The sequence below is a fragment of the Euprymna scolopes genome, chromosome 32 (assembly GCF_053919585.1).
Source record: "Euprymna scolopes isolate OS-2025 chromosome 32, ASM5391958v1, whole genome shotgun sequence".
In the NCBI taxonomy this organism is placed as follows: domain Eukaryota; kingdom Metazoa; phylum Mollusca; class Cephalopoda; order Sepiida; family Sepiolidae; genus Euprymna; species Euprymna scolopes.
Window position 1 is genome coordinate 95,795,228 of NC_136513.1, and position 23,519 is coordinate 95,818,746.

General features: G+C 33.7%; 1 protein-coding gene across 7 annotated transcripts in view; it reads left to right on the forward strand.

Annotated features, from left to right (window-relative positions):
* LOC145256513 (sodium channel modifier 1-like) overlaps window positions 1–23,519 on the forward strand; it is a 61,304-nt gene that overhangs the window by 10,689 nt on the left and 27,096 nt on the right. For 5 of the 7 annotated variants that reach the window (XM_080115493.1, XM_080115492.1, XM_080115494.1 and 2 more), the window contains exons 2-3: window positions 12,026–12,125; window positions 18,410–18,480. In XM_080115493.1, the coding sequence (XP_079971619.1) occupies window positions 12,075–12,125; window positions 18,410–18,480 (122 nt within the window). In that variant the 5' untranslated portion in view covers window positions 12,026–12,074. The remainder of the gene's footprint in view (window positions 1–12,025; window positions 12,126–18,409; window positions 18,481–23,519) is intronic. The other 2 variants (XM_080115498.1, XM_080115497.1) reach the window with 1 other exon arrangement.

The following is a 23,519-nucleotide window of genomic DNA, read 5'->3' on the forward strand; positions in this document are numbered from 1 at the left end:
AACAATTGAAAGTTTAGATATAAGTTCTTTGGACATGGATCTAACTTAATAACTTGATTTGAGCCCAAAACAAATGTTAAGGGGTCATAATAGGGGTCAAAGATAGAAAAAATTTGACATCTGCTGTCTCTACCAAATTACTCAGACAATTTCTGGTCTAAACATTTGAAATTTTACATAAAGAGTATTCAGAAATAGGGCAAGCTTTTTAATCGGTTCGGGCCGAAAATTTGAGCTACCAATATATAAATGTATATATGTATGTATGTTTGCATGTCTGCCTAAAACTTTTGACAGAGGTGACAGATTTTCACAAGATCGGTATTGTTTTAAAGCTTGACCATTCAGACGACAAATACCGAAAAATTGGCTAAAAACATTAATTTTTTTCCCCCTCAACTTGGCACTTTTCTACAGGGGGGGGGGTCACTTTTTTCGCCGATATTTTCAAAAGTCATCCTCTCTTTTCGATTGTCTAGCCTTAATTTAAACCTACGTTACTTCCGGTTTGCTGGTGGTCATAACAGCAAAGACAGTTTTTTTTTCCTGTTCTTTTCCTCCTTCACAGTACAAGTTTGAGCCTGCCTTCCTACTACCACTTTTTTTTTTTTTTTGCTCAACACACGCCTCCAAACACCCGGGCAACGTCAGGAACCCATGCTAGTAATTTTATAAAATCAACAGTAGATTCTCTACAGTGCAATGTAGACTAGAATGTATTGCAGACTAAGTCACTGCATGGAGGCATGTGAATCTTTCTCATAGTGCATTGTGGGAGTAGGGTGCCCTTAACAAGATTAGGCAATCAATTGATTTGATTAAAAACATGGGTGATTTCATTGATTTCAATCACAAAAAAGGTATGGTAGAGTGGAAAGTTTGTTGATTCTCATTAAATCCCAGACAACATTGGGTATCCCTGCTAGCTTGTATGATAAAAATATTTTCCTGTGATTTATTTTATCTTAAAGTTCGTTGCCTCTAAAAACACCTTTTAGGTAAGGGCAGAGAATAGAGAAGAAGCCATAAGTCCACATGGATCGTGAAACCCATAACATTCTGAAAGATGGTGGTTGCTAGAAAAACGAGAAATTTGAGATTGTGAATTTTATTGTTTGGATTCTCTTCTTTGCTTTCAGGCATCTTTTTAATATTAGATTTGAAAAACTTTATAAAAGTTATTCTTTGTAAAAATACTGACAAATTTCTTGCTTTTCTGGCAACCACCTTATAGTTGGTTTGCAGCAATGAACATATGAGGTGCCTTCAATAAGTTTCCAGATTTTTTTTGTATGGGCACTTTTATTGATAGTACACACATGAAACTCTAGTGCCCTTCAAAGTAATCTCCTCCGGCTGCAATGCACTTGTTGTACCATTCCAACAACTTCTGGAACCACGGTAGTCCTCTGGTATGAGCATGTCAATGACTCTCATCACAGCTTTTTTTCATCTCCTCAATTGTCTCATAATGACAGCCTTTAAGGTTTTCCTTGAGCTTAGGAAATAACCAAAAGTCACAGGGAGCAACACATGAACACTCCTAAGACTCTAATCTCTCACTAAGACTCTCCTAAGACTGTCTCTAGATATCACACTAAGACGTCCTAAAACGAACAACAACAACAACAATACAGAATATATGTCATCTATTAAATAACACCAGTATATAACATATACACATATTTGGTACCTTCTACTAAAATAACACCAATTACATAATAAAAAGTGAACATAAAAAAAAACTATCACATAAAAGTGAACATAAAAAACAAGGTCTAGACTATAGGGAGGATGAAGAACTGTCTTGATATCTGTCTTGGTCAAATAGTCTGATCTTCTCTGAGCACACTTGGTCCAAAAGCAGTCTGAAGCATTCCAGACGTTTCTGTGGCGTTTTTTCAAGTTTAAAACAATTTTATTGCATATCGTTCTTCTAAAGTGTCCTCTCGTACAGATTGCAGTTTGGAAATTCACCGTCTGTGACCATCAGGCTTTAGTAGGCTGTTTATTTGAACCTGTAATCATAAAAATTGGTCAGTCATCTCATAAGATAGCAATAACGTACTGAATTTTCAAGAGTTTATGACAATTTTAAATGCTTGTACAAAAAAAAGTCTGGAAACTTATTGAAGGCACCTCGTACATAGCATGTATACAATAATTTGGCAAAGTGAATCACATACTCTGAACAGCATTAGAATAATATTTTCTGTTTTGCTTTTTATGGAAATCACTCCAGACAAGGCATGAAGGCACTTGATGTAAGAAGTTAAAATTGAGGAAATTTGATTATTGCAAAGACAGGAGATGCTTATCGAATTTAGTCTTGAAAATACCAAAACGATAGGAGGAAAACAGTCAGCAGAAAGAGAGTTCTGTAACAGTGTGTAGTAAAGTTTAAATAATTTAAGGTGCTTGTTTAGAATTACACATTTAAAAAATAACAAAATACAGAAAAATCTTTATGATATACGTACTCGTCACGAGAAAAAGATGTCATATCCCCAAAATTACGTAAATTGATCAAGTAGTGTTGTTTTTTTAACTGAGAAAATCAAATTTTATGATTGAGTGAGTCATAATGTTTTTATCGGCCAAATGAAATATATAAGCAGGAGACAACTCCATTCGAAATATCTAGATAAGAAATCAGTCTTATAATGAATACAGTTTAGTATTCAAATCAGTAAAATCTACAGAAAAATCTTTATGATGTACATACTCATCACAGAACCAATATGTTATATTAAAAAGCATTGTTGCCTTTCTGCTTGTGATGTTAGGTTGTGTAAGGTGTTCACTTTGGTCAAAATCGCCTGTTCCTTCTTTCATCAGATTATTTCGATTATCAATACTTATCGAAGACATTCCGATACAAAACCTATCTAAGAACACTGCCAGGCACATAAAGTACCTTTGCGTGAAATTTTATAAAAATCGGTCCAGCTGTTTTTGAGTTCATATGGAATACACTCACTCACTCACACTCACACACGCACACACACACACACACACACACACACACACACACACACACACACACACACACACACACACACACACACACAAATAAAAAAAAGTTTCTTTTATGTAATAGTAAAGATTAGAGTTTAATTTTAATATTTTTTGGGGGTACAGTTGATGTTTACAAAAAATCTATATATCTATATGTGTAAAAGTGAAAATGTCTGTGGGTGTCTGTCTGTTTACATTTCACTACCAAATAACTCTGTCTTTTTTCAGTCTACAGACTCGAAATTTGACATTAGGGTTATTGAGATTTAGGAAAATCTTTTTAATCGGTATTGAGCCAGAAATTTGGCTGTCAAGAGGTCAAAGTTCAACGATTTAACCTTTGAAAACTCTTCCAAACTCCTCCGCCAATTTTGGGTCTAAACACTTGAAATTTTAAATGTAGGTCACTTGGACATGGATCAAACTTTTTAATTTGATTTGAGCCTCCAAAAATAAATGTTATGGGGGTCAAAATTCGGGTCAAAGTTAAAAAAAAATTGACCTCTGCTGTCTCTACCAAATTACTCAGCCAATTTCTGGTCTAAACATTTGAAATTTTACATAAAGGGTATTCAGGGATAGGGCAAGCTTTTAAAATATGTTTGGGTCGAAAATTTGAGTTTCCAAGAGGTCAAAGTTCAAAAGATTTGACTTTTGCGGTGTCTAGCAGACTACTCAGTTAATTTTTGGTCTAAACATTTGAAATTTATACATAACGGGTATTCAGACATGTGGTAAGCATTTTAATCAGTTTTGGGGCGAAAATTTGGTTGCCAAAAGGTCAAACTTGAAAGAGTGACCTTTGCAGATTCTACCAAATTTCACTGCTAATTTTGGGTCTAAACACTTGAAATTTTAAATGTAAGTAACTTGGACAAGGGTAAAACTTTTTATTTTGATTTGAGACCAAAATAATAAATGTTAAGAGGTCAAAATTAGGGTCAAAGTTAAAACTTCTGCGGTCTCTACAAAATTACTCAGATAATGTTTGGTCTAAACATTTGAAATCTGACAGTTATGAACGGTACATAGGGCCTGAGCAAAGCCGGGCTGAACTGCTAATAATAATAATAATAATAATAATAATAATAATAATGTGCTCACAGTACTCACTGAATTGCTTAGAATATATATCCCATAATTTATAATAAGTTCATTGGTGGAAGAGTTTACGTCAAACATACATATTTTTAACTCTCACACCGTTTCAGTTAATATAACGCCCACGAGTATCAAAACATGTAAGCACACAACGTTGTGATTTGACCACCTGCGCATATGGAACAAAGGAATTATGTTACGTTTCCACGCACGTAGTGATACAGCAAACAGGCTGGAACATTTGAGACTATCTCTATATAAGAATTTGTCACGAAAATCAAATCAAATTGGACAAACTAACAGCACGAGTACCCCCCCCTCAACGTAAATATCCCCGACAAACCCGACCTGCAGCAAATCCATCCCTATGCTGTAAAGCCTTCTACTCAAATAGTTCCTTCTCTCGAATTGCCAGACTTTGGAATTAATTCCCAGACCCTTGCTTACCAGACATGCAGAATTTCAAGTGTAATTGCTCCCTACATAGTATCGCCGCAAATTTGGTCCTGTTACATAATAAGGGCTGTACCCTTTTCATGTAAGTAAAAAAAAAATAGGGAATTAGTTAAATGTAAATATGAAATAGGATAGTCAAGGATTCGAACTTGTGAAGCTAGATTTGGAATTGAAAATTCCAATCATAAGTTAAAATAAATACAGAATGTTATTGAAATAAGGAATTGCAATTGTTTAGCTTACATATCTGTATATGGAAAAGGAATGCAATAATGAAATTTGTTTCTGTGAAAATTAAAATAAGGAATTTAATCGTCAATTGAAATTGTAAACATATTTTGTAAAGAAGTTATTTGAAAAATAGGTTACTGAACTCGGGGTCAAGTTTGGCAACGTGACGCATGTCATCCAACATGCTTTATGAGCATTAGTTCCATGGTTATTAATAGTGTAAGGGGGATAACTCTGTCCAATTGTCTAAACGTTAATGTTTATGCGCGCATGCGCAACCGGATGTCGTAAACCGGAAAGTGGGTTACATCACTTGTTACAAGGTCATTTGAGTTTTAAAATTCTATAGATTTAAAGGCCGCTAATTGTATTAGCCTAAAAAAGGTAGAGTTTGATTTCTTTTAGGAGGTAATCCACACTGGGTTTCGTAAAAAATACCAAATATTTTTTAAATGAGTAAATTGATTTGTTTGTTTTTTTTTACATTAGAAAAACATGTTCGTTTTGTCTTTGTTTATTTGTTTCGTTTTTTTTTGTTTGTTTATTTGTTAAATGATAAAAGGGCTGTCCCCTTTTCATGTAAGTAAAAAAAAATAGGGAATTAGTTAAATGTAAATATGAAATAGGATAGTCAAGGATTCGAACTTGCGAAGCTAGATTTGGAATTGAAAATTCCAATCATAAGTTAAAATAAATACAGAATGTTATTGAAATAAGGAATTGCAATTGTTTAGCTTACATATCTGTATATGGAAAAGGAATGTAATAATGAAATTTGTTTCTGTAAAAGTGAATATAAAAACAAACTATCACATAAAAGTGAACATAAAAAACAAACTATCACATAAAAGTGAACATAAAAAACAAACTATCACATAAAAGTGAATATAAAAACAAACTATCACATAAAAGTGAATATAAAAACAAACTATCACATAAAAGTGAATATAAAAAACAAACTATCACATAAAAGTGAATATAAAAACAAACTATCACATAAAAGTGAATATAAAAACAAACTATCACATAAAAGTAAATATAAAAAACAAACTATCACATAAAAGTTAACATAAAAAACAAACTATCACATAAAAGTGAATATAAAAACAAACTATCACATAAAAGTGAATATAAAAACAAACTATCACATAAAAGTGAATATAAAAAACAAACTATCACATAAAAGTTAACATAAAAAACAAACTATCACATAAAAGTGAATATAAAAACAAACTATCACATAAAAGTAAATATAAAAAAGAAACTATCACATAAAAGTTAACATAAAAAAAAAACTATCACATAAAAGTGAACATAAAAAACAAACTATCACATAAAAGTTAATATAAAAAACAAACTATCACATAAAAGTGAATATAAAACAAACTATCACATAAAGTTAACATAAAAAACAAACTATCACATAAAAGTTGATATAAAAAACAAACTATCACATAAAAGTTAATATAAAAACAAACTATCACATAAAAGTGAACATAAAAAACAAACTATCACATAAAAGTTAACATAAAAACAAACTATCACATAAAAGTGAATATAAAAAACAAACTATCACATAAAAGTGAATATAAAAACAAACTATCACATAAAAGTGAATATAAAAACAAACTATCACATAAAAGTGAATATAAAAACAAACTATCACATAAAAGTGAATATAAAAACAAACTATCACATAAAAGTGAATATAAAAACAAACTATCACATAAAAGTGAATATAAAAAACAAACTATCACATAAAAGTGAATATAAAAACAAACTATCACATAAAAGTGAATATAAAAACCAACTATCACATAAAAGTGAATATAAAAAACAAACTATCACATAAAAGTGAATATAAAAACAAACTATCACATAAAAGTGAATATAAAAACAAACTATCACATAAAAGTTAACATAAAAAACAAACTATCACATAAAAGTGAATATAAAAACAAACTATCACATAAAAGTAAATATAAAAAACAAACTATCACATAAAAGTTAACATAAAAAACAAACTATCACATAAAAGTGAATATAAAAACAAACTATCACATAAAAGTGAATATAAAAAACAAACTATCACATAAAAGTTAACATAAAAAACAAACTATCACATAAAAGTGAACATAAAAAACAAACTATCACATAAAAGTTAATATAAAAAACAAACTATCACATAAAAGTGAATATAAAACAAACTATCACATAAAGTTAACATAAAAAACAAACTATCACATAAAAGTTGATATAAAAAACAAACTATCACATAAAAGTGAATATAAAAAACAAACTATCACATAAAAGTGAATATAAAAAACAAACTATCACGTAAAAGTTTATATAAAAAACAAACTATCACATAAAAGTGAATATAAAAAACAAACTATCACATAAAAGTGAACATAAAAAACAAACTATCACATAAAAGTGAATATAAAAAACAAACTATCACATAAAAGTGAATATAAAAAACAAACTATCACATAAAAGTGAATATAAAAAACAAACTATCACATAAAAGTGAATATAAAAAACAAACTATCACATAAAAGTGAATATAAAAAACAAACTATCACATAAAAGTTGATATAAAAAACAAACTATCACATAAAAGTTGATATAAAAAACAAACTATCACATAAAAGTGAATATAAAAAACAAACTATCACATAAAAGTGAACATAAAAAACAAACTATCACATAAAAGTGAATATAAAAAACAAACTATCACATAAAAGTTAATATAAAAAACAAACTATCACATAAAAGTGAATATAAAACAAACTATCACATAAAGTTAACATAAAAAACAACTATCACATAAAAGTTGATATAAAAAACAAACTATCACATAAAAGTGAATATAAAAAACAAACTATCACATAAAAGTGAATATAAAAAACAAACTATCACGTAAAAGTTTATATAAAAAACAAACTATCACATAAAAGTTTATATAAAAAACAAACTATCACATAAAAGTGAATATAAAAAACAAACTATCACATAAAAGTAAATATAAAAAACAAACTATCACATAAAAGTGAATATAAAAAACAAACTATCACATAAAAGTGAATATAAAAAACAAACTATCACATAAAAGTTGATATAAAAAACAAACTATCACATAAAAGTTGATATAAAAAACAAACTATCACATAAAAGTTGATATAAAAAACAAACTATCACATAAAAGTTAACATAAAAAATAAACTATCACATTAAAGTGAATATAAAAAACAAACTATCACATAAAAGTGAATATAAAAAACAAACTATCACATAAAAGTTGATATAAAAAACAAACTATCACATAAAAGTTGATATAAAAAACAAGCTATCACATAAAAGTTGATATAAAAAACAAACTATCACATAAAAGTTGATATAAAAAACAAACTATCACATAAAAGTTAATATAAAAAACAAACTATCACATAAAAGTGAACAAACAAAAAAACAAAATAGTAGCCCCTTACGACTTAGCGGTACTCCACCTTGTTTGGGGTGAAAAAACAGATTAAGAAAATATTCTATTATTATTGTTATTACTATTGCTCACTCACTTGGAGTTTTCACACAGGTCAGCATCAAAGATTTCTCTTTGAGAACCTGTGGTGTTCCTTGGAGTTTGAGTGATAAGAAGTCTCTCCAGATTTCCAGTACTCTCCACCTCTTTTAATAACCTTTGTAAATTAATTTGCATCATCGCAACAGCTGTTTACCATTGATTTCTTGTTGGTAATGACCATTAGTATTCACTGGGATTTGGGTGGTAATAACCCTCCCCAATGTTCCAGTCCTCTTTGCACTCATCCAGTGGAGATCTGGTTAGTGCTTTCTCTCCTCAGTCTTTCCATCCTCCTTAACCTTTCTCACTTATTTGGTGTAGCACCGGTTTATGGTGACACTTAAAAAAGGGGGAAGGCGAAGGTGTAGGGATGGGGTTAACTTACAATTCTACAGTTTCAGTTTTCATGATTGCGTGTGGTATTTCTTAGTGTTTTACCTCTGTAACAGTTTCTATATGTTCGTCCAGCACCTGTAGCTCATGTGTGTTAGTCTCTGCACTCAAGGGTTTTCCTTGATATTTCAACTCTTTTCATTATTGTTAGCCATTGTATCTTCTCAACCATCCCTCTGATTCTAATCTCTCCCATTCTGTATTCAGTATTGTTTCTTGTGCTTCTACTATTATTGGTGTTTTTTTAATTTTTTTTTTTATTCAATTTTCACCCCAAACAAGGCACAGTGCCACTTTGAAGCAGGGGGCTACTATTAGGGAATTAATTAGCGGGGTCATTATGAAGGGAGAAGAGTAGAAAGATGTTTGTTAACATTACACTTGAACTTCTGCATATCATTGCAGTTGGGAAAGCAGAATCCCGGAAGGGAGTTCCAAAGACCCGCAGTTCTGGGGAAGAAACTATTGGAGTAAAAGGCTTTCTTGCACCTAGGGATCTCCACTGTAAAGGGATGAGACTTAGTAGCTTGTCGGGTTTGTCGGGGGTAGTTACGTCGGGGAGGTACAAGTGTTTGCAGTTCGTCAGAGCATTCACCATTAAAGTATTTGTAGAACAGGCAGAGGGATGCAACATCTCGTCGATGGGACAGAGGTTGAAGCCTAGATGACAGTTCAGGACCTATCAGGTTGGCGACTCTTTTTTGAACCCTGTCCAGGAGCGAGAGACAAGCAGCAGATGCACCAGCCCAGATGTGACAACAGTACTCCATACATGGGCGAATGGTTGCCTTATAGAGGTATAGGATACTGGCAGGCGTAAGTAGTTTTCTAGCACGGTAGAGGGAGCCAACCTTCCTTGCAGCAGCCTTGGCAATGCACTCAATGTATCTATTCCAGTTCATATTCCCTGTAAACGTTAGGCCGAGGAGTTTAAAAGAAGTACTTTCAGGCAATGTGTTCTTGGCCATTGCTATTGGTGGTAGAGAAGGTTTCTTGTAGTTATTGAAGGAAACAAGCTTAGTCTTAGCAGCATTGAATGTGACCATCCATTTTTGTCCCCATTCCACTACGGATTGGAGGTCATCCTCTAGTGTTTCTGCCATTTTCTTGGATATGTGTTCATTTGTTTTCCCCTCATATCTGTTATAGAGAGTGGTGTCATCGGCAAATATACCCATTTCCGAAACAATATTATCAGGGAGGTCGTTTATGAATATCAGGAACAATAGAGGTCCAAGGATAGACCCCTGAGGCACTCCCACATTTATGTCATATTGTTTGGATGTACGTCCGTCGAGGACAACTTTGATTTTTCTATTACTTAAGAAGGATTTAATTACATTATGAATTCTTCCAGTGATTCCATATGATCTAATTTTCCTTAGAAGACCATCGTGCCATACCCTGTCAAAAGCCTTAGATATATCAAGGGCCACTGCTCTACCCTCCCCTGTTTTATCCAATGAACGGTATATACGTTCAGAAACTACAGTTAAGATATCTGCTGTTGAACGGGCTTGCCTGAATCCATATTGTTTGTCAGTCAGGAGTTTAGCAGCTGTTAGGTGCTGGACAAGGACTTGATTAACTAAGGACTCAAATATTTTGGCGAAAAGCGGGAGGAGGCTAATGGGGCGATAATTTAGTGGGTCAGTTTTTTCACCAGAATTCTTGAAGACTGGTACCACAGAGGCGGTTTTCCAGCAGTCGGGAAAACAAGATTCGTTAAGGCATTTATTGTAAAGTTTGGACAGAACTGGAGCAACCTCGGCAGAGCATTTTTTTAATAGCACAGCCGGGATGAGATCTGGTCCACATGCTTTTGAGGTGTCTAGGTTTTTTATAATAGCATGTACCTGAGAAGGGGTGATTTTCAAATCGTCAAGTGTGGCGTCTGTTCGCAGAGGAAAATCAGGGAGTGAGTGGTGTACCGAGCTCAGTGTGGAGTTTGAGGCAAACCGACTGGCAAGCAGATTAGCCTTGTCAGTTGCCGTGTAAGCAACCTCATGATTGTTTGTTAGTGGGGGAATAATTGACTGTCCATTATTAACTACGCTGTTGTAGATTTTCCAAAAATCCCGGGTTCCTAATTTCTGTGCTTCGATGCGCTTTCTGGTGGTTTCAGAGTAATCTGACTTAGCTGTGTCTATCACTCTCTTACAATTATTTCTAGCCTCTATGAACTTCTGTTTATTTGAGCTGGACTTATGTCGGTTGAATCTGCGGAACGCATGCTGCCTTTGACAAATGGCAGCTGCACAAGCAGAAGTAAACCACTGGGGGGAGTGGGGCTTGCTATAGTATTTCCATGCGGGAACATGTGCTTCAATAGCAGTTTTGAACCATTCAGTTGTCTCATTTGCACACTGTTCCGCTGGAAGAGTAAAGATATTTTGCCATGGGGCATCTCTGATGAGCTCCCTGATGGCTTCCCAATCAGCCTTTTTGTAATACCTCGTTGTTTTGAGTAGTGGGTCTTCAGTTTTAGGGCGAGAATTTAGGCTGATTTCTACCATTATCACAGCGTGATCAGCATTCCCGAGTGGGCTGTGGGCATTTGTTGTACAGTCATTGGGAACCGTTGTCAGAAAGAGATCTAGAAGTGAGGCATGTTGATCGTGCTGGTCTGGGAAACGTGTCGGAAATGTAACCAATTGAGATAGGGAATGAGATATAGAGAAGCTATGTGTTGCGCTACCAGCTACGTCTGTGTGATTTGAGAATCCTAGCCAGTTACAGTGGTGGACATTGAAGTCACCAAATACATGTATTTGTGCGCTAGTATCGAGGGAGAGTGCTATATCTATGCTGTCTGAGACTTTGTTTATTAAGGTACAGTCTTGGTTTGAGGGAGAGCGGTAGAGAAAATACAAGTAGCTAATATTGTGTTGCATATTTAGTCTGAAGCACATAAAGGCCTGGCCCTCTGATTCTAGTTTTATTTCTCTAGTTAGGGGGAGGGTGTTTCGAATATAGACTCCAAGTCCATGCATATGTCTGTCCGAGTCCTTGGTGTTATCTTGACTTTTTTCATCTTCCATATCCGTTTGAGCTCTCTGGACAGAATCTCTGCTTCTCTGTCTCCTTGATCTTCACTCTGTGGTCTGCTGGAATGGCAAAATCTTATCATTATTATTATTATTATTATTATTATTATTATTATTATTATTATAATAATATCAGTAAAGCAATATTTTATTTTTGTGATCTGTAACTTGTTTCTTTTTTTTATTTATTAAACAGAAACCTGATTGATTGCTAAAACAAAGAGTACCATTGAAGTTTAAGTATTATGTCTTTCAAACGAGATGGAGACGACAAAAGTTTGCTTGGTCTTTTAAGGGTAAGTCTTGATTTGTAGACTTCAAGAAAAATTATTTAGGAATTTTTTTTAAACCATATGATTTTCAGATAATAAGTCCAAATCCTACTTAAACCTTATGTCCTTCTTTTTACCATTTATTCAGGCCAAAAGCCTCTCAAGGATATAAGATTGAACAAGTGTTTTACTTTAATCCCTTTGTCCAAAAATATATATTTTTTAAATAGAATATTGAAAGTTAAATTAACTTATTATGGTGTCGTACGGTTTCTCTGTAGCATATGCACTAATACAGTTGAGTGTCCTCCAAGCTGTACGTCCTTGGGCCAAGGTGGTCACTTAGTTTATATTCATATTCATCACTTTTTTTATCGCCATTTTTGTATTATGCCTTCATAGCCCTACTGTGACATTCTTATCCCGGGTGCCACCAAATGACCCAATGATCATTAGTGTCTAAACTGACGTGTGTAGGTATTTTTAGAATTGCTTGGGCAATGTAAGGGTACACACAACTCAGTATCACGTGGAGGTTTTCTCCCATAGGTTTTCATTTGATGGGAGGGAGCTGAGTGGCGCATATTCACTGGTAGACTCCCCTACCCACATCTGTGCAGATTTCTGAGCGAATATGTAATACCTACATTGAAACACTTAATGTGACCAGACAATCTCAAAACTTTACATTTGATGGGCTATCAATGATAGATTGTTAAATTTTCTGTCCTTTGGTAACAGTTATTTCCTGTATATTAGCTACTTTTTTGGTTGTTAAATATATGTTAGGTTGGTGCAAAAATAATGTTTTTTGATGTATATATATCTGATAAAAAAACATTATTTTTGCACCAACCCAATATTTACCAGAAGTGGATTGATAAAAGAAATCACGTAAACCAAACACTATGAATATTTTAATATATTTAGGGCACAAATTACAACTAAAACTGACTACACCTGCAGCAAGTGATAAAAAAAGCTGCATATTCAGAATTGGACTGTGATGTGATAGTTTGTTTATTTTATGTTCACTTTGATGTGATATTTTGTTTTTTTTTGTTCCGTTTTATGTGATAGTTTCTTTTTTATATTAACTTTTATGTGATATTTTGTTTTTTATATTAACTTTTATGTGATAGTTTGTTTTTATGTTCACTTTGATGTAATAGTTTGTTTTTTTGTTCATTTTTATGTGATATTTTTTTTTATATTAACTTTGATATGATAGTTTTTTTTGTTCACTTTGATATGATAGTTTTTTTTGTTCACTTTGATATGATAGTTTTTTTTGTTCACTTTTATGTGATATTTTTTTTTTGTTCACTTTTATGTGATAGTTTTTTTTGTTCACTTTTATGTAATACTAGCGGGGGGGGGGGGTACCCAGCGGTGTCTTGAGGTAAATCAAAACTCTGGTGGGGTGGTGTTAAATAATAAAAAAAAATGTTTTGGTAGGTAAGTATGAGAATCAAATCCATACCCTTGAGTTGGAAATTAATGTGTGAAAAAACAAACCAGGCGACGTTACCCATTAGGCCACCGTGACATATATGCAACATATACAGGTTTGAATTTATTTATTGAGCTATAAAAGCAGGCGTGTGCAATAAAAGTTAACTCTGCTGCTTCCATTTGACCTTATTAAGAAGGTCAAATAGAAGTCACGCAGTTGTTTACCCAAATTTGACTGTTTTTTTCCCCAGGGGAGAGGGAAACCAGCTCCCAATTGTTCAGATTGAATAACAATTGCCTGATGTACAACATTGATCAAAACTGATTGCTTCTGGACATTTCCCGGTGCAATGCCGAGGACTTGTTAACTTTGAATTAGTTTCGCTTTTTATACGAAAAAGCCTCATCAACACGCGAGAAGCCAAAATAGCAATAATTTTGTAAAAGTCGACATAAATAAATCTAGATGCAACGCGCTTTCCCAAATCATACATATTATTATTTAGGACCCATATAAACAGTTGTAAGCGATCGTAACGACCTCGGAACTGTGTGCGAGAAAAGCCTTTTGAAGACATACACGAAATGTCACACACATTTTGCTTTTTATATATATAGAAGATTTTGTTTTTTTGTTCACTTTGATGTGATATTTTGTTTTTTTGTTCATTTTTATGTGATATTTTGTTTTTTTGTTCACTTTGATGTGATATTTTGTTTTTTTGTTCACTTTGATGTGATATTTTGTTTTTTTGGTTCACTTTGATGTGATATTTTGTTTTTATATTCACTTTTATGTGATAGTTTGTTTTTTTGTTCACTTTGATGTGATAGTTTGTTTTTTTGTTCACTTTTATGTGATAGTTTTTTTTGTTCACTTTTATGTGATATTTTTTTTATATTAACTTTTATGTGATAGTTTTTTATGTTCACTTTTATGTGATATTTGTTTTTTGTTCACTTTTATGTGATAGTTTGTTTTTTATATTAACTTTGATATGATAGTTTTTTTTGTTCACTGTGATGTGGTAGTTTGTTCTTTTGTTCACTTTGATGTGATAGTTTGTTTTTATGTTCACTTTGATGTGATAGTTTGTTTTTTATATTAACTTTGATATGATAGTTTTTTATGTTCACTTTGATGTGGTAGTTTGTTCTTTTGTTCACTTTGATGTGATAGTTTTTTTTTTGTTCACTTTGATGTGATAGTTTTTTTTTGTTCACTTTGATGTGGTAGTTTGTTTTTATGTTCACTTTTATGTGATAGTTTGTTTTTTATATTAACTTTGATATGATAGTTTTTTATGTTCACTTTTATGTGATAGTTTGTGTTTTATGTTTTTTATGTTAACTTTGATGTGATAGTTTGTTTTTTATATTCACTTTTATGTGATAGTTTGTTTTTTATGTTCGCTTTGATGTGATAGTTTATATTCAATAATGAATGTAGCTTTGGAAGGTTTTGAGTTTCTGACCTAATTTTACAGCTGAAGCATCAACAAACCCAAACTTCTGTAGCAGGTTCCATGTGTTCATCCAATGTTTGTAGCTCATGTGTATTAGTCTCTGCATTCAAGGGTTTTCATTAACATTTCAATCGTTTTCATCATTGTTATCCGTTGTATCTTCTCAGCAATCCCTCTGATTCCAATCTCTTCCATTCTTTTTTCAAAGATTTTTGTGGTTGTTCCTAGTGTAATTGTTATTACTGGCGGGACCTGTGGAAATTCCACAAGGGACTCATTCATATGTAATATATTGATGTTGGCATTCTGTAGATGTTCAGTAAAAATGGAGACACTCTGATATTATTGTAGCTTTTTTTGTTAAAACTGCAAAAGTATTTATCTAAGCTAACAGGGATGCCCGACGTAAGTAGGTCGTAAAGTATGCTTAAATATGATATTTTAATTCTTGCAGATTTTGTATATATTATTATAGAGTTAATGTTCTATCGATTTTTATATAATATAAAGTTGCGATTTCAAAAATGAAAAAATATATCCATATGACTTAGGTGCATTAGCTTGAATCGAAACCGAAATAAAAACTTATGAAAAAAATATGTTTATATATATATATATATATATATATATATATATATATATATATATATATATATAAACTTGAGTTCCTTCAGCTATAATCGAAACCAAAACAAAAACTTATGAAGAATTCTTGATAAAATTATTTAAAAAAAAAATAGATGATTTAAGTGACATCAGCTATAGTTGAGACCTGATGGGGTCCAGACAATGCTGGGAAGACCTTGCTAGTGGATTGAAAAGACAGCCTGTCTCCTAGGTGGTCCCTTTAATATGAATTCAGAAGATTTTGCATTGTTGAACCAATAGTGATGATGATGATGATGGAAGAAGAGGAATCTGCGTCCTAACAGGTAATCAAAATGATCCCCCCCTCCACTCACAGGATGAATAGTCCAAAGATTAAAATGGCAATCAGAAATATATTTCCCAAGCAGTGAAGATTTAGCCCTTATGTTTATCTGAGAAAACCACCAGATAACCGAGTCAAGTGGTCCGTTAATTGGTAATTGACCGTGAAAACCCTTTGGGAAGAGAACTCTATGATGACTGATAAATGAAAGACAGAAGAGAAAAATGTTTATTGCAAGATAGACTGGATCTCATAAAATTGGACCGTAAGGAAAATGACAGGTGTTAGTAAGTTATAAAATCAACATCCCCTGGTGCTGGAAATTTATTGTTTCTACTGACGTGCTAATTTAGTTTTGTGGCCTGAATCAAGAGAAGGAGAAGGAGGCTCATTAAAACCAAAAACCCTTTTCTCTTCAATAATTTTAGAGGTCGTTTTTTATTTCTTTTCTTTTTCTTCTGCATCAGGGCGTTCAGAATTCAGTGGGAAGTACTTGAACCCCCTCCACACACACCTTTGGGAAGCTGAACATTATTGGACCCAGCAAAGGGGTCGGCTCCAATTGGCTGGTGACCATTTGGGACCTATATAGAGGAGGTGGGGTTACAACCAACCAATGCTAATATAACATTAAGCAAAGACATCTAAACGACACTCTGCCACGCGTCTTCAACGACCCTCCCATCCTAATAACACGCGCCTCTGTGAACTTTTTCTCCCCAGTGTAACTAACTGTTGTGGTTGCAAGGTTGAACAATAATTAGTAAGGAAATACAGCAAATTCGTAGCAAAACATTAATTAAAAAGTCCTTTAGTTGTTGTTTTGTTTACGGAGAACAGTAATTAGAATCCACTGGTGAACTTTTTTCGTAGGTTACTTCCTTGCTTTTCATAATACGGGTCTGACCTGTCGTTTTTGCGACAGAACAAAGTTCACTTTTCGTTTGCAAGTTGGTCCTTTAGTAAGATTTGTCGTGTAGCAACAAAACAAAAATTCACTTTTACATTCGTTTGTAAGTCGGATTCCCAGAAACGGCGTAAATTGTCGCTTTTGCCACGTTAGAGTTTTTTTTGTTTTTTTTTACTTGAGTTGAAACTTCTCTTTAGTGTAAAATCCGTTTGCTCGTCAACACTTTGCATTCCTTAAAAAAATGGTCAACCTTTGCGTTGTACTTTTTTTTTTTTTTTTTTTTTTAAATAGTTCTTCGTCAAACTGTTATATTTGACGCTTCATATCTCGTCGCCAACTGTTGTGGTTGCAAGGTTGAACAATAATTAGTAAGGAAATACAATGAAGACGCAAACAACAAGATAACGCAATAATAAGTGTATTAAAGAAAAGGTATATTTACAATATGTACAAATGACGGTGTCGAGTCAGAGAGTCTTGGTGGGAGGACATGTACGCTCTTCGGCGTCACTTCCAGTGGCATTTGAGTAAGACACGCCAAGGCAAACCTAGGCTTGCCATTTATAGTGTTATGTTATTTGCATATGCAAATAAGTGGTTGCCACCACAACACTAACGATAAAAGAAACAAAGAACTTTGTTAGGAAACGCCAGCCGCTCAAATCTGTATAAATGATTAATGCAGTTGTATATATGCTATTTGTAAAAATTGAAAGCAATAATTATTTTATGTTAAGACAAACCAGTTAATCCTTGACTTCTTTTTTTTGTTTTGAAAACGCCATTGTCGAGTGCAGTCTATTTTTCAGACCAGCCCTGTGACAGTCTGGAAGCCGGATCAAGGTTGGAAACAAGTAAGCGGACCACGGCGACAGGGACAAATCCGACCACTAGACGGATACAAAGGTGATGTCACAGGGATCAGCACCAGTTGCACCCTTTTTTGAAGCCTGTGCATCTGGGCCGACCCTGTATGGGTTACATAGTCGAAACTGAAACCAAAACTTATGAAGAATTCTTGGTAAAATTATTTATGACCAGAAATAGAAGAACATAACAATTAAACGACCCGGGTGTAAGCGTGACACACAAAAGAACACACATGCTATCGTATTAATATACACAGATTACTCACTAAGAGTTTTCACACGGGCCATCGTCAAAGATTTCTCTTTGAAAACAGCCTGTGGTGTTCCCTGGAGTCTGGGTGACAACGAGTCTCCTTAGATTTCCAGTACTCACCAATTCTGTTGTTTGCATTAAGTGCAATAAATGTAAGAACCTGTACGAGCCTTTTTCAAGTCTCACATTTTTTTGAAAAAAGAAACGAGTATTATTGTAAAGAAATGGGTAAGTAAAATGATCGCAGCTAATTGTGTAAGTGATTAAAGTTGATGGTTGGTGAGAAAATTTTCACAACTATATCCGTTTAGGTGTCAGAATTTGTAGCACAAGTTATAAGCTGCTTAGATCTTGAATCTTTTCTGAAGTCTGTTCAAGAAAATGGCCTGAACCAATTTTGTAGTTTATTCTTCTCTTCTTACAGAAACGCAGAGTCCAAGAATTATTTGCTGAAAAAATTCCCGATGACGAAGCCCAAATGCTTTCAAATGGAAAGTAAGTTCATTTTCTGTTTTCTTTAATGTCTGCAGGCTTTTAGAATGTGCTGATAATCTTCGCTTGCATTGAATCTATCTTTTTAGTGCAAAAAACAACAGACAACCTCTTTCATTTGTAAATTTTAAACTAAAGAAATTAAAAAATTATATATGGTCTACAAGCTAGAATCAGAACTTCATCTGGGTCTTTGTTTATTCTTTAATTTTGGTAGTATAAAAAAATTACTACAATGTAGTAAGTAGTATCTGTAATAGTAAAAAAAAAAACACCAACACCATTATTTTGCTCTAGGCTTCCAATTTCTTTTAATTTCTTTTTCTTTTTCTTTTTACCAGTGTACTAATCGTATGTATAATATATATTGATGACTGCATGATATTAAACTTCCTTTGCCCTCTCTCTCTATTCCTCTTCCTGGGGAAGAGGAATATATATATAGAGAGAGTTTGACTCCAAAACGGCTGGGCCAATTAAAAAAAAAAAATTTACACAAATATATTTTATGTGTCTGGGAATGTTCTTAGATAGGGTTTCTATCAGAATTACTTTAATTAGTAAAAATCCAATTAAAGAAGAAACTGTTGGATAACACTCTTATAGACCATAAGTATAAAGAGGTTGTTTACTTAGCAATAAACCCATTTTCATCTTATACACTATAACAGACGAATGTGTATTTTGTGTTTCTAAATTTTTTTCGATAAAAATCAATAATTTGTATTATTCCGACTACTATTCTCATCGACTTCTTTGTAGTAAAAACATTTGATTCACCACCTCCATTGATTGAGCTTTGGTCTCTGAATCGTAGTGATAGACCCAGGTTTCATTCTGTGTAATCAGTGTTTTGAAAAATTTTGGTTCATCTTGTTGGAACATTTTCAAATTTATCCTTGAGCACTCAACACATTCTAGTTTCTGATAAGGTGTCAGCAACCTCGGAATCCATCTGGTAAACATCTTATGCATGCAAATGGTCATGAATGGTAGTTTCCATAAACCTCTTGAGCTATTTGGCAAATATTTACATTTTGATCTTCCAAAATGATAGGCTCAACTTGACTGGTAGATGTCTCATCAATGACAGGTGGGGAGAACCAGATCTGGTTGCTGTTTCCACAGATTTCTGGCCATGTTTGAATTCACAATGCCAGCGTTTTACAAATTCATATGATGTGGCATCATTACCATATGTTTCTTGTGGTGTGCATCTTTCAAATACAAAAACCAGATCACTGCGCAACACTCAACAGGCTCATTTCTCACCTGACTCAATTAAAAAAAAAATCTGTAAATCAGAAACCACAATTAGTTCAGAGCTGTAATTTGTTACATAACATATAGAGATATAAATCATTGGATATGCAAAATTTCAGCTAGATCAGACAACTGGAAGTGGGTCAGGGGCATTGCTTATTGAATGCACTTCGTAGATATTGAGTGCGGATCACAAAAGCTTTTGGAGGTTGAAGTTGAAGGCCTGTGATATGTTCTAGCTTTCACATGGTTGAGATTTATTTCCTTGTGTATTTATATTTATTTGCATAGATTCGGTTTGCTAAAACAAACATGTCTTAACTTGTGCAGTGATACACAGGTGACATGTACATCACTGCACATGCATGCTTATGAGTTTCTTCCTTATTTCCATTCAATTAGTTTGTGCAAAAATTCAGTTCCAGCCCAAGATGTAGACATCATTGTGATACTATAGGCGCTTCCACCCCAGGGGTTGGGAAGAAGAAGAAAAAAGATATATATCAAAAGAGAAGGAAGTAGTATTGCATAAATGGTGACCATAAATGTGTCCATGTTATATACTGCGTATATATATATATCTATAATATAAAGCTGAATGTCTGTGTGTGTATGTGTGTGTGTCTGGTCACGAATAGGTTCCTATATGGTTGACTATTTAAAAAAACTGATTACATATAATGATAGAAAATGTATTGAGACACAGGAATGGGTATGTTTGATCTGGCAGAACAGTGGTGGGATCTGTGTTCGCGCCCGGTCCACAAAGTATGGAAATAAAAAATTTAAAAATTAAAAAAAAACGTTTACAAGTGTTTTTGATATAGATAAGAATACTTTGATAAGTATGTTTTAACTTAAATAGGGATGGTATAATAGAATTGTGAGGTCTGCATTCGCGCCTGGCCTCCATAGAATGGAAATAGACACAAACTTTAATAAAGACTTTTCATATCTATCTGTGTAAGTATACTTTGATAATTATGTTTCTGTTTGAAGAAATATGGTATAATAAAATTATGGGGTGTTTGTTCGCACCTGACCTCCATAGAATGGAAATATGTCACAAAGTTTAACAAGGTTTTTTAATCTAGATCCACAGAATGTTGTAATAAGTGTTTCAGTGTGAACAGGTATGGTATAATAAATTATGGGGTTTATCTATTTTATTTTTACTTTCATCATATTTTACTTTGGTTTTGATACCCCCAAATTCGAAGCTATCTCTTTACAACCCTTCCTTTTCATAACCTATCATACTTTCATAAATCAGAGTCCATTTTCTGTAGGCTGTTTTTGAACCCAGTCAACGACGGGTACTTTTGCTAGTATATATATATATATATATATATATATATATATATATATGTATGTATATATATATATATATATATATGTACATGTCTTTAAACGTGTGTAACATAACGTGTACTGATTATCTAGTAATGCTTGTATTTGTGTATATATTTACAACTGTGTTCATCTAGTGTGTGTGTATACATATGTTCATAAGTATGTGTAGCAAATACGGACAATAAGAATTTATAACAGACAGTCTTTACAACAAAGGAATGGATAGCAGTTCTGTGGGGTTTTACATTTGGCCAATAGGGGAAATAAAGCTTGTTCATCTTTAGGTCTTGTTTGATGGATCTGGCAAAAATTGCAATGAAGATTCATCCTAAAGAAATGGCCAACAAGTCTCAGGTTGTATTTTCAAACAACTTTTATTCCAGATGTTTCCCCAACTTGGGAGTTGCTCGCTTTCCTTATTCTACATTTTTGCTATCTTCTATCTTTCATGGCATAGAGAAACCATTACAACCTCAGTTGCTAACTGACTTCCCTCGTCTGTCGAACTCGATAGTTTCTACAACTAATCTCTCTTTGACTAAACTCTACACGTTTATATCAAACTATCTTCCTTTCTAATTACGTCTTCACTGCACCATTGTACAAAGAATCACCTGATGTTTTTCGCATAATCTATTTGTTATTACCTTTATCTGAACTGATATGATGTAAAATTCTTTATCTTTAATCTATTTGTTATTTTCCCTACATTCTGATATGATGTAAAATTCCATTTACAAATTATTAGCTAAAATTCCTATTTGTTTATACTAAAAATTCCATTTCGAAGTTAAATTCTTAATACCAATTTAAGCTGACATTCAATTTTCCAAGCATCAACAACAATAATTATTTAGGTTTATATGTCATTTTCCGGGAACCAACTATATAATAGTACATTTAGTGGGGAACAAAACAAATAGGAAATAGGATTTATCACTAGACAATAGATAGGAAGGTAGACAAAAGAAATTTGGCATGGGATGATTGGTCAAATTGAAGGTAATAATCGACCTGAGATATATTTAGATTTGGTTTGTGGGTACTTTAAGATTGACAATGAGTTTTATAACACCGCAGAGTGGCTGTGGGTTAATAACAGTAGGAATGGTTTACAGGCATTCTGAAGTTTTTATGACAGTTATGAGTCAGACTGAACTGTTAGTTGGACTTTGGCATCAGTTGGAGTTAGGACACAGCTGAAGATAGATCATGACTTGAAGCAGATGGGATTATGAACTGATCAACTAACTGATGGAAATGACCTCAACATTTCTAGGGTTATAATCAGGATTCAGTTCTAGGGTTCGGGAAGGAGTGAGTCACTCTCTCGACAACAGCACGTTTCTGCCCTCTTCTTTTCCAATCAACCACACCTGGCTTCTCGCCACCAATGTCACACCGCACAATCCGAACGTCAGCAATACTAAATTCTTTTCAAGAGAAGATGTTCACGACTGTTTTCTCTCTGCTCCCCCAGGGAATTTTTCCCTGCTTTTATATCGTCCTATCTAGAAAAAAAAGGAAGAGACAGGAAAAAAAAAATTATAGCTTCTCCCATCATGCTCTGCCTTCCCAAGATGCCCTTCGTGTATATAAATGCGCTGGCTATCCTTTCCTTCTTCTTTCTCAAAGAGCAATGCAGATACGCCCGGTACGTTTTTTTTTTTTTTTTTTTCTAACCATATACCCCACAGATAGAGATGTAGACCTTAGCAAGTAGAGGTAGAAGGTCAATGATGTCACACACACCCAGAATCCAGGCAATCTGTAAAGCGTCGGAGTCTGTATTTTCCCTTTGTTTTCCTTTTATTTTATTTTATACTCGTAATCCTGTGTGCTCCTCCCAACGGTCGCCAATGCATAAAAAAGTATGACATGGCCATAAGAAGATAAGATGATGAAAGAATCCGCGGCACACAATGTTGGGGTGGTGAGCTGTTGGTGGGGCTAAGTGATGCCATATCATCACAAAATGTTAAATTCCTTATATGAACACCCGAAAGTATCCTGTACCTCTATAAGGCAACCATTCGCACATGTATGGAGTATTGCTGTCATATTTGGGCTGGTGCATCGGCTACTAGTCTCTCGCTCCTTGACAAGGTTCAAAAGAGAGTCGCAAATCTGATAGGTCCTAAACTGGCATCTAAGCTTCAGCCTCTGTCCCATCGACGAAACGTTGCATCCCTCTGCCTGTTCTACAAGTATTTTAATGGTGAATGCTCTGATGAACTGCAAGCACTTGTGCCCCCACGACGTGAACACCCTCGACAGACCCGACAAGCTGCAAAATCCCACCCCCACACTGTAGAGATCCCTAGATGTAAAAGATCTTTCTACTCTAGTAGTTTCTTCCCCAGAACCGCTAGACTTTGGAATTCCATTCCAGGTCACTGCTTCCCCAACTGTACTGACATGCAGAA